Genomic DNA, 19,319 nt, shown 5'->3' with positions numbered 1-19,319 from the left:
TACAGCATTATTTGATTATTTATATATATATCAAGGGATCTAGCTCCCGGGAACTGTTATGGCTCAGAAGTAAAGCTGACTCCTGGACAGCAGAGGGTGCCAAAGGGTCACATTCAGTCTACACTGGTCACTTGACAACACAAGAGTAATCACAGTCACAGACCTGCAAACAACTAATGGTGATAGGTGTGACCTCTGGACTAGTTGACCTCCATGATGAAATCGGGGCGGTGACTGTGTCTCTGTCTCTGTTCGTACGTTTGCACGTACGTACGTTAGTTAGTCACACGCGATATCTCAGACAGCATTAGCTCGATTTTGGCAAAACTTAGTTGAATGATGCATCTTGCCCTAGAGATCCGGCATTTACAAAATTACACTGATTGGCCCATGGGGGGCACTATAGTAATCAACTGTACGTAAGTTGGCCATACGCGATATCTTAACCACTGGCCCGATTTCGACAAAACTTGGGTGAATGATGAGTCTTGCCATGGAGATCTGTCATTTACAAAATTACACTGATTGGTCCAAGGGGAGCGCTGCATCTTTCATGGTGAGCTACATACATCTTTACTGTTGCCTTTTTTGATCATGGTTAGTGATACACTTAGCAGTCATACGAGACAGCACTTACTTACCAAGCTGTCACCAAGCTCTCTCTCTTGCAAGACTGATTGGATAGGTTGTGTGTCCTTTTTGTGTGTCCTTTTTCTTTCACTTTTTTCTTTCTTATTTCTATTTTCATGTGGAAGGTTAAACATTGTTATTGTCCTCCACAATGAAATCGGAGGGGAGCTATGGATCTGTCCATTCGTTCATTAGTCACACCATAAAGATCCTGCATTTAGCTGTGGACTCCGAAGGTAGCCTAGCAGAAACGAGCATAGGGCCATTAAACGAAAGGTCGCTGGTTTGAATCCATGAGCCGACTAGGTGAAAAGTATGTTGATGTGCCCTTGAGCAAGGCACTTAACTCTAGTTGCTCTGGATATGAGTGTCTGCTAAATAACTAAAATCTGTTGGTCACCAAGGGAAAGGGGCAAAGTGGGTTCTGTAAAAAACATATACCCTTATTAAGAGCTGAAAACAGCAGGCACTAAGTGCTCTTTATCCAAGTGACATGTGGGCTGTTTACATTGGTTAAGGTGAGCAGGCTGGTTCAATGACCACTGCTCAGTTTTTGTTCTCCATAGTTGTCAAATACCCTCCCTTGACCCCATGTCCCTTCGGCGTCCTCCTTCCACCACTGTTTTCAGATACAGTATGATAGAGAAGTAGTCATTACTCATTCATATGTTTGAATCACAGAATTTAGCCAAAAAGCCAATTTGGGGCTACTTATTGGAGACTTTTATGTTACTCCATATTCATAGTGAGATGTAAGAAATGTTAAGTATAGTGCCAAATATATCAATAGCATCCTCTGACTCTCACTCTCTTCTGAGCTACTATGTAACTGACAGAGCTAAGTTAAGTACAATTTAAAGGAAATATCTTCATTTTGTAAAGTAGATATCTTCCTGTCATTTACTTTTTGATCAATAGTATAAAATGTGGTCTATGTGACTGCATTGGTTTGAATAGTGTCTCATTTCACACTATAATCCCCACAGCAGTCTGGGTGTCAGCAGCACTGGCTACCTTGTGACTAATAGTGCCTCGTCTCTAATGGAATGGGGAAAGAATGAAATTACATGGCCATTGTACCATTCTCTCACTCGCACAAGAAGTGGGAACGCATCACCGTCTGCATCAGCCAGGGCATTTATCCCCTGTCAATGACAAACACCCACACTTTCTCAAACCACCAAGCACTCGGACTGCACTTCCCTTTTTTAATCATTCCTATTAAAATCACTACACTGGAAATTGTACACTGGAAATTGTTCAATGAAAGGAAGATTTCCGAGGACCTATTTGTGAGGGATTGCTGTCGCCAGAGCTGGGTCCAGCCACCCGTGGAAGGCACGTACAGGCCCAGTGACTGATTACTCTCCAACTACAGATTCATCACAGCCAGTCAGTATACTTTAAATAAGGTGCCCTTTGAAGACACTATTCAGGTACCATTCCCAGCAAATCCATCTGTCCGCGATGGTAAAATCAACTGGTCTGTCTGGAAATACTGTTGAGCTGAGGAGAGAGTAAATTAAGAGTTTATTTCCAAAATGCTACAGTACAGTGCTTGACAGGAGCTTATCAGAGCTGAGTACCGGCACCTCAAATGTCCTACTGCTTGTGCATTTGTGTTTTTTTTAATCATAAATGATTGCTTAAGGGTACCTTCATGTGTTTGTAAAATGTTATTGTTATCAGATTTTTATTAATAGATTTTAGATGTGTATGAAATTGTGTTTTTTGCAAAACGCTCTATATCCATTGTTTAGCTGGAATGGAATGCTCGTATCTTGTATATCTGACTGTGATACACTATGTGGTTGTCTAACCTAGCTATCTTAAGATGAATGCACTTACTATAAGTCACGCTGGATAAGAGCATCTGCTAAATCACAAATAGTTTGACATACAGATCTCATACTACTGTATATAATTATTTAGTATTTTGTTTATATATTGATGTCACAAATGTGTACAGTTCTTCATTAAAAATGTAATTATTTGTTACATTTCACTGTGTAAATCCTAGCAGTACTACTTATTTCTCCAAGTAAGGCGGATATGTAGCATTTTGCAAAGAAAACATGATTATTTGTCTCTGAAATGAAACCATCTAAGTGATACATTTTAAACAACTACACCTCTGTCATTGGACAACCCCAAACTATGATTAGATAGTAAAAAAAACACCCCAATCTCTTTTACAATTTCTTTAAACAACAAAAGCTAATGGAAATGGATATACAGCATTTTGGAATGAAACTCTTCGAATCCCAAGGACTGTGCTGTACAGTAGACTGTAGGATTAATGGAGGACAGACATGAGTTGTTCACCCACACGCTCTATCAATCATAAAGTAAAGCAGCATACCAATACATTTGACTTGGTTTCACAGTTAACAGACTACTCTTATACTAAGGCTCAGTTTTTTTGTGGATTTCTTGAGCCTTTTAACTACTTTGACCAACCCAATGATCACTAAATACAAACCAGGGATGTTCTGTAATTGCGGAGTTTGTCTTTAAATGTATGAATGCAAGACAAAATTGCATTTACAATTGGTTTGTATCGATTGATAAGTAAGCAACAGTCAATAATGTAACAATTATAGTCAGGGATAAACTGCTGATGACCACATAAGATGACAGTGACAGCAAAATAATATTGACAAACAGTAATAATAGTGATCATGGAACCAATAATGAAATATTGTCAATATTTACCCAGTTTGGTCTGAATGTGTGCAATCATCATTCTGTAAATATTTGTGGTAAAACGTGCCATGACTTATTTCCATCATCGATTTGTGCTTCTTCTCAAATAAATGTGTGCGCTTGGTTGCATAAAACATCTTATGTGTTTCCCTTAAGGCTTTCCCTTATTAAGTAATAATTTCCACTTATCTAAGGGAATTCTATAAGGGCGCTGCATAGAGCACCTCAAACATTTCCCTTAGGTAAAGGCATACTGAAGGGGGTTTACTGTAGTTTGAAGGCATGTTCAGCAGTAATAGTCTCTGGTTACCATGGAGATGACCTGATTCACTGTCTGAATGTGATCTCTTGTCAAATAAATCACATTTTTGGGGGGAGATCGCAAAATAGACCTTCTACATTCAACAGAGGAGAAACCAATTGATTCAGAAGATAAAACACATTTCTTGCTGTTACTTTTTTCTCAACTTGTTACTTATTACTTTCTAGTACCTCAAGTTAATGCACTTAGTAGGTAGCCAGGTAGCTTTATAGCCATGGATTGTGCACCTTCCATTGTTTAGCTATGTAGCTAGCTGTACACCAAGCTTGCTGGTTGATGTTTTCCTTTTGCAACCAGGGCAACTGACTTAAAGGTAAGGAATTTACTTAAGGTGTTTTATATAAAACATCTTAAGAGTTTCCTTAAAGGAATAATTTTTCCTTACCTAAGGGAATTGTAAGGGCGTTTAACTAGGCAAGTCAGTTAAGAACTAATTCTTATTTTCAATGACGGCCTAGGAACAGTGGGTTAACTGCCTGTTCAGGGGCAGAATGACAGATTTGCACCTTGTCAGCTCGGGAATTCAAACTTGCAACCTTTCGGTTACTAGTCCAACACTCTAATCACTAGGCTACCCTGCCGCCTGGCAGTGCCCCTCAAATATTTTATTAGTTAAAGAAATACTTAAAGGGGTTCTATGGTAGTTTGAAGGCATGTATGGCAGAAAGAGTATCTTGTTACCATGGAGACAGCCTGTTTCAGAGAATAAATGCTGGTCAAAGAGATGCTTTGATTTTGTGAGAAAGCAAAATATAACCTCTACAATCAAGACAGGACAACCAAATGGCTTCAGAAGACAATAAACCGCATTTCTTGTAGATACTTTTTTCTCAACTTGTTTTTATTGCTTTATAGTTTAAAGTTAAGGCAACTTTAAAGAAAAAGATGAGGGGGAAATTAACTTAAGGTGTTTTATGCAGCCACGCCCAGGCACTGAAAATGCAGTTTGCCTCAGTATATCTATCCATTTCAGAGAAGGTCCTGTAGAATTCCTGTCTGAAATGCTGAGCAATCTATCACAGTCTTAGGGCCAGAAATTAAGGCATTTTGTATTGAACAGTTGCCCTGGGAAGTTGCATTGTACTTCAATCTAATCATCCTAGTGACTAAGACGTATTGTGATATGTAATTACTGCTACACCATATTGCAAGGAAGTGTTTATCCCAAACTATTAGCTTGGAATGGAGTCTCTACAGACCCAGGGTTACAGCATAGATAGTCAACACCTCGTTTAGGGGTGTCACCCCCAGCCGCCTGTAGTTGTGTAACCCTCCACCCAATACCAGTAACACAAGGAGCCAAGTTTAGATCAGTATTCTGGACAATGCTTCAACATAGTTGTCTCGGTCAAACCCTCTTGGCATCACTGCCTTGTCGTCACAGTGTGAATGGATCATCAATGCTGTCTAGGGGTTCAAGGGCAGATTAGGTCAAGTGTTGGCCACTTCTTTCAAGCCATCACTTTGTATGATTGTGCCACTTATGGAGGTGCAGAAAAGTGATCCCAGGAAAAATCATTGTGCCCCAAAGTCATTGACTTTCACCTGCCATGACACAGCTGCCGGGAGCCCATATCAGTCTTATTGATTTCCTCAGAAGGCCCAGAGGAATCATGTGGGGCATATAAGCCCCCAGATCCCCTGTTGCTCAGCTCTCATACACAAGTCTTTAGCGCAAATGGAATATAAAGAGCTTCCTTAAGGTTCCTAGGCTGCGTATGAAAACCAGGACCTTGTGCTGCTACTGTAGAATATCCCTTGGCCCCTGTAGCCTGGCCCCTGGACTTACTCTCACCTTTTGATCCTGCCCACCTGTTCACACATGATGGACAGGTACTGGGTGAGCTTCACCATGGCGATGATGATGGTTCCACCAATGAGGGTGCAGGTTGGCCAAAAGAGTGAGTGGAACACTGCCAATCGTCCATAGATGCGTGTCAGTAGAGCACTGTCCTGCTGTTCACCTGGGTCCATGTAACACAGCACCTGCTGCTGTGTTTTCAGACGCTCCAAGATTTTCATGACTACAGTGTGGATCGCATTGAAGTCCTTCTGGCATTTGGGCACATAGAAGCACTAAGAGAACAAAGACATATTTATTATGAATACAGTGGGTTAACTGCTTGTCTTGGATGAGTTGAATTGAAATGTAACCTCTAGAATTTGTTGTCAGCTGCAAGTTTTTCACCTCTCACCTCAAGTAATGTATTGAGATGGAGTCGTCTGAAGTTAATTAGAGCTCGAGGCACTTCCGTTTCCAGTGTTTTTATCTGGGTGCATTGTGATAAACTATTTATTTTTAGCGAATTAGGGTGGATTAAACCATATTGTTTTCTCATTGTTACAGGGCAATTCCACGATAACAGAGGGATGCTGAGAATCAGATCACAGTTAATAAAATGTTGTTTTATTTTCTTTTTCACTTTAAAATGTATGTCGAACAAAAACCAATGATTGCAAAGTTAAACAAACAATACCAATGCACAAGGACTAAGAGTTAGGCACACCACATCATTTCAACGTGAAAATGTGGGTAATATTATTCACCCACTCAAAAAGACAGCCAGAGGTTTGTTGAATTCACAATGTGTTGTCACTGCTTTCAAGCACCTAAAAGCATAACCAAGTTCCAATAGAAAAACAATGTCTGATGTTGGTTTAGTTGTCATCTAAATGTGTTTTCTGCACGCTTCCAACAATTTTAAAGCACAACAAAGTTCAAATGGTAATACAATGTCAGATATTTTGTGTTTAAACAAGTTCATGTATTATCACCGTGCACTATCACGCCCTGATCTGTTTCACCTGTCTTTGTGCTTGTCTCCACCCCCCCTTCAGGTGTCGCCCAACTTCCCCACTGAGTATTTCTACCTGTGTTTTCTGTCTGTCTGTGCCAGTTCGTCAGGTTTGTTCAAGTTTTTTTCTCTCTCGTTTTTTTCCCACCTTTATTTAACCAGGTAGGCTAATTGAGAACAAGTTCTCATTTACAACTGCGACCTGGCAAGATAAATCAAAGCAGTGCGACACAAACAACAACACAGAGTTATACATGGAATAAACAAACATACAGTCAATAACACAATAGAAAAAAAGTCTATATGCAGTGTGTGCAAATGAGGTAAGATAAGGAAGGTAAGGCAATAAACAGGCCATAGTGGCGAAATAATTACAATTTAGCAATTAAACACTGGAGTGATAGATGTGCAGAAGATGAATGTGCAAGTAGAGATACTGGGGTGCAAAGGAGCAAAACAAATAGAATAAATAAATAAAACTATGGGGAAGAGGTAGTTGGATGGGCTATTTACAGATGGGCTACGTACAGGTGCAGTGATCTGTGAGCTGCTCTGACAGCTGGTGCTTAAAGTTAGTGAGGGAGATATGAGTCTCCAGCTTCAGTGATTTTTGCAATTCGTTCCAGTCATTGGCAGCAGAGAACTGGAAGGAAAGGCGGCCAAAGGAGGAATTGGCTTTGGGGGTGACCAGTGAAATATACCTGCTGGAGCGCGTGCAACAGGTGGGTGCTGCTATGGTGACCAGTGAGCTGAGATAAGGCGGGGCTTTACCTAGAAAAATACTTATAGATGACCCGGAGCCAGTGGGTTTGGCAACGAATATGAAGCGAGGGCCAGCCAACAAGAGCACACAGGTCGCAGTGGTGGGTAGTATATGGGCAATGGTGACAAAACAGATGGCACTGTGATAGACTGCATCCAATTTGCTGAGTAGAGTGTTGGAGGCTATTTTGTAAACGACATCGCCGAAGTCAAGGATTGGTAAGATAGTCAGTTTTACGAGGGTATGTTAAAGGAGCATGAGTGAAGGATGCTTTGTTGCGAAATCGGAAGCCAATTCTAGATTTAATTTAGGATTGGAGATGCTTAATGTGAGTCTGGAAGGAGAGTTTACAGTCTGACCAGACACCTAGGTATTTGTAGTTGTCCACATATTCTAAGTCAGAACCGTCCAGAGTAGTCTTGCTGTACAGGCGGGCAGGTACGGTTGAAGAGCATGCATTTAGTTTTACTTGCATTTAAGAGCATTTGGAGGCCATGGAAGGAGAGTTGTATGGCATTGAAGCTCGTCTGGAGGTTAGTTAATACAGTGTCCAAAGAAGGGCCAGAAGTATACAGAATGGTGTTGTCTGTGTAGAGGTGGATCAGAGAATCACCAGCAGCAAGAGCGACATCATAGATGTATACAGAATTGAACCCTGTGGCACCCCATAGAGACTGCCAGAGGTCCGAACAACAGACCCTCCAAAACCTTGATTTTGTTGTCCTGAAGCCATTTTGCCACAACGTTGGAAGTATGCTTGGAGTCATTGTCCATTTGGAAGACCAATTTGCGACCAAGCTTTAACTTTTTAACTGATGTCTTCAGATGTTGCTTCAATATATCCACATAATTTCCCTCTTCATGATGCCGTCTATTTTGTAAAGTGCACCAGTCCCTCCTGCAGCAAAGCACCCCCACAACATGATGCTGCCACCCCCACAACATGATGCTGCCACCCCTGTGCTTCACGGCTGGGATGGTGTTCTACGACTTGCAAGCCTCCCTCTTTTTCCTGCAAACATAATGATGGTCGTTATGGCCAAACAGTTAAATTTTTGTTTCATCAGAGCAGAGGACATTTCTCCAAAAGGTACGATCTTTGTCCCCATGTGCAGTTGCAAACCATAGTCTGGCTTTTTAATGGCGGTTTTGGAGCAGTGGCTTCTTCGTTGCTGAGCGACCTTTCAAATTATGTCGATATAGGACTCGTTTTACTGTGGATTTAGATACTTTTGTACCTGCTTCCTCCAGAATCTTCACACGGTCCTTTGCTGTTGTTCTAGGATTGATTTGCACTTTTCAAACCAAAGTACGTTCATCTGTAGGAGACAGAACATGTCTCCTTCCTGAGCGGTATGATGGCTGCTTGGTGAGATGAACGTGGTACCTTCAGGTGTTTGGAAATTGCTCCCAAGGATGAACCAGACTTGTGGAGTTCCACAATGTTTTTCTGAGGTCTTGGCTGATTTCTTTTGACTTTTCCATGATGTTAAGCAAAGAGGCACTGAGTTTGAAGGTAAGCCTTGAAATACATCCACAGGTACACCTCCAATTGACTCAAATGATGTCAATTAGCCTTTCAGAAGCTTCTAAAGCCTTGACATCATTTTCTAGAATTTTCCAAGCTGTTTAAAGGCACAGTCAACTTAGTGTATGTAAACTTCTGACCCACTGAAATTGTGAAACAGTGAATTACAAGTGAAATAATCTGTCTGTAAACAATTTTTGGAAAAATGACTTGTGTCATACACAAAGTAGATGTCCTAACCGACTTGCCAAAACTATAGTTTGTTAACAAGAAAAGGGGTTGCCAGGTGGAAAGCATGGCCAGCTGTAGAAAAATGCTTATTGAAATGATCAATTATCGTGGATTTATCGGTAGTGACTGTGCTTCCTAGCCTCAGTGCAGTGGGCAGCTAGGAGGAGGTGCTCTTATTATCCATTGACTTTACAGTGTCCCAGAACTTTTTTGAGTTTATGCTAATTTCAGTTTGAAAAAGCTAGCCTGTGCTTTCCTAACTGCCTGTGTATATTGGTTCCTAACTTCCCCTGAAAAGTTGCATATCGTGGGGGCTATTCGATGCTAATGCAGTACGCCACAGGATGTTTTTGTGCTGGTCAAGGGCAGTCAGGTTTGGAGTGAACCAAGGGCTATATCTGCTCCTGATTCTGCATTTTTTGAATGGGGCATTTTTATTTAAGATGGTGAGGTAAGGACTTTTAAAGAATAACCAGGAATCTTCTACTGATGGAATGAGGTCAATATCCCTCCAGGATACCCGGGCCAGGTCAATTAGAAAGGCCTGCTCGCTGAAGTGTTTTAGGGAGCGTTTGACAGTGATGAGGGGTGGTCGTTTGACCGCAGACCCATTATGGACGCAGGAAATGAGGCAGTGATCGCTGAGATCCTGGTTGAATACAGCAGAGGTGTATTTGGAGGGCAGGTTGGTTAGGATGATATCTATGAGGGTGCACGTGTTTACGAATTTGGGGTTGTACCTGGTAGGTTCATTGATAATTTGTGTGAGATGAAGGGCATCAAGCTTAGATTGTCAACCAGCATTTTGTCTCCTCGCCTGCTTTTCCCCAGTCTCTCTTTTTCCTCGTCCTCCTGGTTTTGACCCTTGCATGTCCTTACTCCGAGCCTGCCTGCCATCCTGTGCCTTTGCCCCTTCTCTGGATTACCGACCTCTGGTTTACCTGACCCTGGGCCTGCCTGCTGTCCTGTACCTTGGCCCCACTACTCTGGATTATCGACCCCTGCCTGCCTTGACCTGTCGTTTGCCTGCTCCTGTTGTTGCAATAAACATTGTTACTTCAACACAGTATACACAGAGATGGCCGCCTCGCTTCGCGTTCCTAGGAAACTATGCAGTTTTTTGTTTTTTTACGTGTTATTTCTTACATTGGTACCCCAGGTCATCTTAGGTTTCATTACATACAGTCGAGGTGAACTACTGAACATAAGAGCAGCGTCAACTCACCATCAGTACGACCAAGAATATGACTTTCGCGAAGCGGATCCTGTGTTCTGCCTTTCACCCAGGACAACGGAATGGATCCCAGTCTGCGACCCAAAACAAAGACGTCGTAAAAGAGGGAAACGAAGCGGTCTTCTGGTCAGACTCCGGAGACGGGCACATCGTGCACTACTCCCTAGCATTTTTCTCGCCAATGTCCAGTCTCTTGACAACAAGGTTGATGAAATCCGAGCAAGGGTAGCATTCCAGAGGGACATCAGAGACTGTAACGTTCTTTGCTTCACGGAAACATGGCTCACTGGAGAGACGCTATTGGAGTCGGTGCAGCCAACTGGTTTCTCCACGTATCGCGCAGACAGAAACAAACATCTTTCTGGTAAGAAGAGGGGCGGGGGCGTATGCTTCATGGTTAACGTGACGTGGTGTGATCATAACAACATACAGGTACTCATTGTAGCTGGGGATTTTAACAAGGCTAATCTGAAAACAAGACTCCCTAAATTTTATCAGCATATCGATTGCGCAACCAGGGCTGGAAAAACCTTGGATCACTGCTATTCTAACTTCCGCGACGCATATAGGGCCCTGCCCCGTCCTCCTTTCGGAAAAGCTGACCACGACTACATTTTGTTGAAACTAAAACAAGAAGCTCCCGCGCTGAGGTCTGTTCAACGCTGGTCTGACCAATCTGATTCCACACTCCAAGACTGCTTCCATCACGTGGACTGGGATATGTTTCGTATTGCGTCAGACAACAACATTGACGAATACGCTGATTCGGTGAGCGAGTTCATTAGAACGTGCGTTGAAGATGTTGTTCCCATAGCAACGATTAAAACATTCCCAAACCAGAAACCGTGGATTGATGGCAGCATTCGCGTGAAACTGAAAGCCCGAACCACTGCTTTTAATCAGGGCAAGGTGACCGGAAACATGACCGAATACAAACAGTGTAACTATTCCCTCCGCAAGGCAATCAAACAAGCTAAGCGTCAGTATAGAGACAAAGTAGAATCTCAATTCGGCTCAGACACAGAGGCTCAGACACAAGAGGTATGTGGCAGGGTCTACAGTCAATCACGGATTACAAAAAGAAAACCAGCCCCGTCACGGACCAGGATGTCTTGCTCCCAGGCAGACTAAATAACTTTTTTGCCCGCTTTGAGGACAATACAGTGCCACTGACGCGGCCCGCAACTAAAACATGCGGACTCTCCTTCACTGCAGCCGACGTGAGGAAAACATTTAAACGTGTCAACCCTCGCAAGGCTGCAGGCCCAGACGGCATCCCCAGCCGCGCCCTCAGAGCATGCGCAGACCAGCTGGCTGGTGTGTTTACGGATATATTCAATCAATCCCTATCCCAGTCTGTTGTTCCCACATGCTTCAAGAGGGACACCATTGTTCCTGTTCCCAAGAAAGCTAAGGTAACTGAGCTAAACGACTACCCCGTAGCACTCACTTCCGTCACCGTGAAGTGCTTTGAGAGACTAGTCAAGGACCACATCACCTCCACCCTACCTGACACCCTAGACCCACTCCAATTTGCTTACCGCCCAAATAGGTCCACAGACGATGCAATCTCAACCACACTGCACACTGCCCTAACCTATCTGGACAAGAGGAATACCTATGTGAGAATGCTGTTCATCGACTACAGCTCGGCATTTAACACCATAGTGCCCTCCAAGCTCGTCATCAAGCTCGAGACCCTGGGTCTCGACCCCGCCCTGTGCAACTGGGTGCTGGACTTCCTGACGGGCCGCCCCCAGGTGGTGAGGGTAGGCAACAACATTTCCACCCCGCTGATCCTCAACACTGGGGCCCCACAAGGGTGCGTTCTGAGCCCTCTTCTGTACTCCCTGTTCACCCTCGACTGCGTGGCCACGCACGCCTCCAACTCAATCATCAAGTTTGTGGATGACACAACAGTGGTAGGCTTGATTACCAACAACGACGAGACGGCCTACAGGGAGGAGGTGAGGGCCCTCGGAGTGTGGTGTCAGGAAAATAACCTCACACTCAACCTCACACTTCCTCGGCGTACACATCATAGACAAACTGAATTGGTCCACCCACACAGACAGCATCGTGAAGAAGGCGCAGCAGCGCCACTTCAACCTCAGGAGGCTGAAGAAATGTGGCTTGTCACCAAAAGCACTCACAAACTTCTACAGATGCACAATCGAGAGCATCCTGTCGGGCTGTATCACCGCCTGGTACGGCAACTGCTCCGCCCACAACCGTAAGGCTCTCCAGACGGTAGTGAGGTCTGCACAACGCATCACCGGGGGCAAACTACCTGCCCTCCAGGACACCTACACCACCCGATGTCACAGGAAGGCCATAAAGATCATCAAGGACAACAACCACCCTAGCCACTGCCTGTTCACCCCGCTATCATCCAGAAGGCGAGGTCAGAACAGGTGCATCAAAGCTGGGACCGAGAGACTGAAAAACAGCTTCTATCTCAAGGCCATCAGACTGTTAAACAGCCACCACTAACATTGAGTGGCTGCTGCCAACACACTGACTCAACTCCAGCCACTTTAATAATGGGAATTGATGGGAAATGATGTAAAATATATCACTAGCCACTTTAAACAATGCTACCTAATATAATGTTTACATACCCTACATTATTCATCTCATATGTATATGTATATACTGCACTCAATACCATCTACTGTATCTTGCCTATGCCGCTCTGTACCATCACTCATTCATATATCTTTATGTACATATTCTTTATCCCCTTACACTTGTGTGTATAAGGTAGTAGTTTTGGAATTGTTAGCTAGATTACTTGTTGGTTATTACTGCATTGTCGGAATTAGAAGCACAAGCATTTCGCTACACTCGCATTAACATCTGCTAACCATGTGTATGTGACAAATAAAATTTGATTTGATTTTTGATTTGAAACCTGATAGTGGTCCATCTAATAGCACAACCAAATAACCTGGATAGCAGTTGAGATTACATTAAAACAGGGGTGTCAAACTAATTCTATAGAGGGCCTAGTGTCTGCAATTATAGCAATTATGAAGATCTCCACAGACCTGTGACCTTTGCATGCTATCTTGAACATGCACATTTCTATGATTACTTAATAAGAAAACATTTATAGTTACAGTAGGCTAACCTCAAAATGTAGCCATGGATGTGTTACTCATTTTAAGGTTGAATAAATATTGTTACATTAGTTTGTAAGACAAAGTACATTGCTTCAATTTAAGGTTATTACAAAATAAATAATGAATTGTATTTGGTTGACAACGCAACCAAATATCAATATTTGGAGGATATCTAATGCCTGGATAGTTTCAACTGAGTCACTGGCTTAATCCTATTCTTTTATTTTTGGTTTAGTTGGAGACAGTGTCACCGGCAAGCACCACCACACCATCACACCTCCTCCATGCTCCAAAAATCTCAAATCTGTACTCATCAGACCAAAGGACAGATTTCCTACCGGTCTAATGTACATTGCTAATTTTTCTTGTCCCAATCAAGTCACTTCTTCTTATTGGTGTCCTTTAGTAGTGGTTTCTTTGCAGCAATTCGAACATGAAGGCCTGATTGACAGTCTCCTCTGAACAGTTGATGTTGAGATGTGCCTGTTACTTGAAGCATTTATTTGGGCTGCAATCTGAGGTGCAGTTAACTCTAATTAACTTATCCTCTGCAGCAGAGGTAACTCTGGGTCTTCCTTTCCTGTGGCGGTCCTCATGAGAGCCAGTTTCATCATAGCGCTTGGTGGTTTTTGTGACTGCATTTGAAGAATTTTTCAAAGTTCTTGAAATGTTCTGGATTGACTGATCTTCATGTCTTAAAGTAATGGTGGACTGTTTTTTCTCTTTGCTTATTCAAGCTGTCCTTGCCATAATATGGACTTTGTATTTGACCCCATACCTTGTCACAACACAATTAATTGGCTCAAACACATCTACAATGTAGAAAATAGTAAAGATAAAGAAAAACGCTTGAATGAGTAGCTGTGTCCAAACTTTTGACTGGTACTGTGTGTCTCATCTTTCCATAGAGTGGTCATAATACTTTGTAGGCCAAACCGTTCAGACGCTACAGGTGATTTTGTGTGAATTTCGGGATGTATCATGGTCTGACAAACACTGCTCTAGCTCTCACCTTTTACCGCAGATGTGGAAGTATGATATAAGCGAATGTGGTTGATTGAGACACATCCCAAGCAAAACCAGATATCTCTATTTTAAACTGACGGATGAATATGGGTATTTTTGTATTATGCTAATTTGATTTAGGGGGCGCGGACATCGACCTTAGGGGGTTATAACTTAGATTTTTGTTTGAGATGGAGACGTGAATCCAACATATTAATGATTAACTTGAAGATTACATTTGAAATCAACCAAAGTTCAGAAACCCTAAGCCGATATGTGTTGTCTACTTTTAGTTGAACCCTAGGTTGAATTGAAACAATAGTTGATGATGACGTGGAAATGCTACACAGTGTATTCGGAAAGTATTCAGACCGATTTCAAAAATGTCTAAAAAACTGTTTTTGCTTTGTCATTGTGGGGTATTGTGCATAGATTGATGATGGGGGAAAAAAAAACAATTTAATCAATTTTAGAAAAAGGCTGTAACGTAACAAAATGTGACAAAAGTCAAGGTGTCTGAATACTTTCCAAATGCACTGTATAGGCCTAAATAGTATTATTGATGATATACATGACTTATAAAGTATGGTAACATTTTATTTGCTTTGGTAAGCCTACCCTTTGGAATGACTTCGATAGCAACACGGTGAATATATTTATTTATGAAGAGATCTTTCAACAATTATTCTCATGGTAGCACATCGGTATTAGTCAGTGACAAATATCAAAGCTAAGCAGGACTGGGCATAGTTAAAACCCAGGACGGGACACCAAATTATTAGCTGTAGATAGATCAGTTCACCAGTAAGAGGTGCTCCCCAACTATAATTGTTTTTCTGATAGTGGATATAAAGTTTCAAAGGTACAAATTCAACATATTTTATGCCAGGTTTGCCTATGTTGAAAATTGATCACAGTGATGACATAATCCTGTGCTTTACATTTCAGCCTCAAAACAAGATTTGCTAACTTTTTTTTAATCAAATGTATTTTCCATGTAAATTCCACGTCACAATACGCTGACAAATTATGTTGAAACAACATTGATTAAACCAATTTGTGCCTAGTGGGGATGCAAAGTTTGGTAACAGAATAACGGTTTGTGCTGTTGGTGCCTCCATTCTGTTACCAAACGTCGCATCTGCCCTGCTCTCCAAGTAAATGTGTTTTATACAATTTTCTGGGGAAATTGTTCAAAGTAGTCCTTGTGCATAGAGTTGTATGGTTTGTTTAACTTTGCAATCATTGGTTTTTGTTAGACATTTTAAGGTAAAAAATCGGAGTCTCAGCATCACTCTGTTAGTGTGGAACTGCCCTACATTAAATTAATTACATGGTAAATATATATTTCATAGTTGTGCTTATATACCGTTTTGTATTGAATCATTTGATTGCACATTGCTACCACATCATTTGTTAGTAAAGATCAGTAAAAACCAGGTGTATATTACTGTAGCTGAAGCAAGATAATGAAATATAGGATAACTGTTGGACATGTTACATTTAGGCATGTCCTCTGTCTCACCTCTGGGTTGGTGTCCTGTGCCTCCTCATTGTGGGAGAGTCGTACAACCTTTCCGGATGTGTTGAGACTGACAAACACCTGTAGGCACGGGTACTTGGAGCTTTTCCAGCACTCGGAGCCGCAGCTGTAGGTACAGTTAATCTCCGCCACGATGGTGGAGTTGAGCACAGTGCAGCCGGATTCCTCCGTCCACACACTACATGGCATGGGGGTGGGGAGTGTAGGGTAGGGAGCAAAATTAAAGAGTTACTAACCTGTGTATAGCTCTACCCTGGTGCGCTCTGACATATGGCTGTCTGGATGCCACACGAGTAAGTTCAACATCAACGACACAACACCCATGACTAACAATGAATTAAATGAAAAAGGGAGAGGTTGTAGGAATGTTCAGGATACCACATGGTATGAAGCAGACTGAATCAGTTGAGTAGTAGAAATGGGAGAAAAGATCGACAACACTAGCAAATAGCAGATTATGGTGATTATCTCCAGCTGAATTCCAACGTTTGTTCACTTCACCGGTGTATCTTAACCTCTTGAATAGCCCAGCATGCTTTATAGTCTACATACTGATATTTGGAAATGAATCTTAGATCTAGGGAAAAGTAATATTCTGAATAACTTGCTTTTCAATTTCTCTTTAAGGATAAATGTTGCACTACTTTTTCACTTAATCCAAATAGAAAAGGAACGACTTGAGGTGAAATTAAATAAAAAATTGCAGCACACTCTGTGGTTTGGAATGACGTTGGTGCCTTGCAGTGTAATTGGTGCTGTATTGTGATAGGCTATTGTGTACTGAAGTTTGTTCCCTGTGTCCCCTGCTTTCATGCTGTAACAATTACATTGAGCTCATAGCGCAAATGCTACTCATAAGCCTCAGCTGGCATCTTAAATGCCTCTGACTGCAATTTATGTCCACAACTAAAGTATAGAGGGACCACACCATTTGGACTGCACAGTTTTAGCTACAGAGTGGTAGCTCCCAGGAGGGGCTAATATAGGGGGATTGTATAGATTGCCATGCACTTTAAAGATAGCTTGGCTAACTGGTGTGTTTCAGTGACAGTTCAGACAGCATTTGAGCGATTATCCTGGAATAGCCAAAGTAATATACACATGTTGACATGATGAAGATCTAACAGCAGCTTTTTCTTTGACATGCATGTGGCTACATGAAGAAAACAGACTTCAGGACATTGTGATTGACCTGGTGAGTGAGAGCAAATTACCTGTCTGAGTAGGAGCGCACCATGGTAATGCCCAGCACAAAGTACATCATCACAGAGAAGAGGATCATGCTGAGTCCCAGGAGAATAGCTCTGTCCTCCCCAGCCTTCAGCGCTGTCACTGTCTTCCTCTTGTCTAGCACGTCATACTCCCGGACCTTCTGATAAATAGTCCTGATTCATACATTACCAACACACACACACACACACACACACACACACACACACACACACACACACACACACACACACACACACACACACACACACACACACACACACACACACACACACACACACACACACACACACACACACACACACACTCTTAACAAGGGTTGCATCATGAGGTCATCTGGGTTGACCAAATAGCATTAGTCAAATCAATACATAATTAATAGACTTTTAAGGGTCAATATGAATTTAATTATCTTCTCTTGGGCATGGACATGCAAAGTTTGAAATAAATTATTTTTTACATTTTGCACACTGATCGTGTGATTTACTTTCCATCACGAATAATGCAAAAACGTCATAGCTAATATTACTGTTGACTTGTAGACATGTAGATAATGAGATTTTTTTTTCAGGGGTGGAGTTCAGGGGTGGAGTTTTTCCAAATACAAACTGACAGATTTTCCCTTTTATTCACAATTATTGTAGCTTAAAGCTGGGTGCACAAATGTGATTCTCATTGATGTAAAAAAGATGAAAAGCTTTGACAAACCAACAAAAAATAATCAGACATTGTAGAATTAAGCACATCTCAATCTTAGTAAAGCTCGTTACAGATATAAGTATAATGAAATTCAACTCAGTGTCAGATTTACAAAGCATTTGTTACGGTGACAAATTCCATGTCTTAAGTTTGTCTGATGTTCTTTTTCAAAAACAAAACTACAAACTTTTCAGAAGTGCATCATAGATCTGCCCCATTATTCTTTGTGCTGTGTAAAGTATAAAGGGTACCATACCTTCTCTCACTTCCTGATCCCTGAGCTCCTTTGCTTCCTGCCCATAGGAACATCCTCTCTGAGGACTCTCTGTGCCCACCACCACTCACAGAGGGCGTCACACAGGCTTGCTGAGACCACCTGCCAAGGACAGACACAAACACTCAGTGACCCATGTGCCCCTGTCTCCACACACCTATCCTGGAAGTGCCACCCCCTCAGAGCCTGGTCAGGCTACCCCACAGCCAGGTGAGAAGAGTTTTCTCACTGAAGGACTTAATCAACCCTATTCATCTTCTGCAGAAAGAAAAAGCCACGTATTCCACAGAGTTTAGAGCCACTCGCCATCCACTAGGATAGTCACCAAGGCGAATCATCTTTTGAATGTTTGAAGAGCTGGAGTTCACAAAGGCAAAGAGGGAGCAGCAGCACGCATCCACCTGAGGCACACGAACAGCACTCATGGCAGACACGCCTTCCTGTGGGCTTCAAGCCCACTCGTCTGGCACTTAATTTCCTGCCTGTTCATTTGTTATTGACTATTCATAGTCTGAGCGACGGTGACGGGCTGGTGGAATAATGATGAGGTTTCCAGGCGCAGAGGACTTCCGAAAGCATTGATCCCTTCCGACTATTCAGCAGTAAGATGTGAGAGGCATTCAAAGCCTCCCTCCTCCACGGAACCTCCTCCCCAACTTCTCTCCTTTGATTGGTCTTAATGGAGAGCCTCCTAGCAATGTAGTTGCATTGGAGTTTTCAGGGAAAATGAATAACTGCTCGGAGTAGTAAGGAAAGTAGTGGGATTGCCCAGACCCTTTATGTTCATATTAGGAGATTTAAACACAAACATCCACTCTCATTATGTAGATAAGGTTCACAGAGAAGGTTTTGATTGTGTGTGTGTGAGTGTGTGCGTCTGTCTTTGCTCATCAATAGATTATTGTGTTTCTATCTCCTGCCTTAGTAAAGACTGAGATTAATAATAGGCTATGATGTTGTGCTCCTATCGCATAGGAATAGTCTACCCATATTGTGAAATATTTTGAATACTTACTTTCGAGCATGCTTGGCTATTGAATGAGCGATGACACATTTGCTGGTTGCTCTCAATAAAATATATTTTCTGGAAAACCTTTCAAAGAGCCTATTGGCATGGAGGTGGCGTCTAATTTTTCTTTGCATCCTGAACTATTTTCCTCACTGTGCATGGGGGGGGGGGCAAGATAAACTTGCATCCAATACCAGGCAGGTTTAACACTGTTCCAGTGTTTTT

At 42.2% G+C, this 19,319-nt stretch overlaps 1 protein-coding gene across 1 annotated transcript; it reads right to left on the bottom strand.

Annotated features, from left to right (window-relative positions):
• Positions 1 to 1,878: 1,878 nt before the first annotated feature.
• LOC110521590 (calcium-activated potassium channel subunit beta-2-like) lies at positions 1,879 to 18,667 on the bottom strand. The gene is made up of 4 exons (XM_021599251.2): positions 18,068 to 18,667; positions 17,097 to 17,267; positions 15,865 to 16,060; positions 1,879 to 5,734 (listed from the first exon to the last, which is right to left on the bottom strand). Exons 1-4 carry the CDS (start codon positions 18,118 to 18,120, stop codon positions 5,450 to 5,452), a joined length of 705 nt encoding a protein of 234 aa, XP_021454926.1. The 5' UTR covers positions 18,121 to 18,667; the 3' UTR covers positions 1,879 to 5,449.
• Positions 18,668 to 19,319: the final 652 nt, after the last annotated feature.

Source organism: Oncorhynchus mykiss, chromosome 30 (genome assembly GCF_013265735.2).
Source record: "Oncorhynchus mykiss isolate Arlee chromosome 30, USDA_OmykA_1.1, whole genome shotgun sequence".
Classification (NCBI taxonomy): domain Eukaryota; kingdom Metazoa; phylum Chordata; class Actinopteri; order Salmoniformes; family Salmonidae; genus Oncorhynchus; species Oncorhynchus mykiss.
The sequence above is the reverse complement of the archived record's forward strand: the minus strand, read 5'-3'. Positions and strand labels throughout refer to the sequence as shown.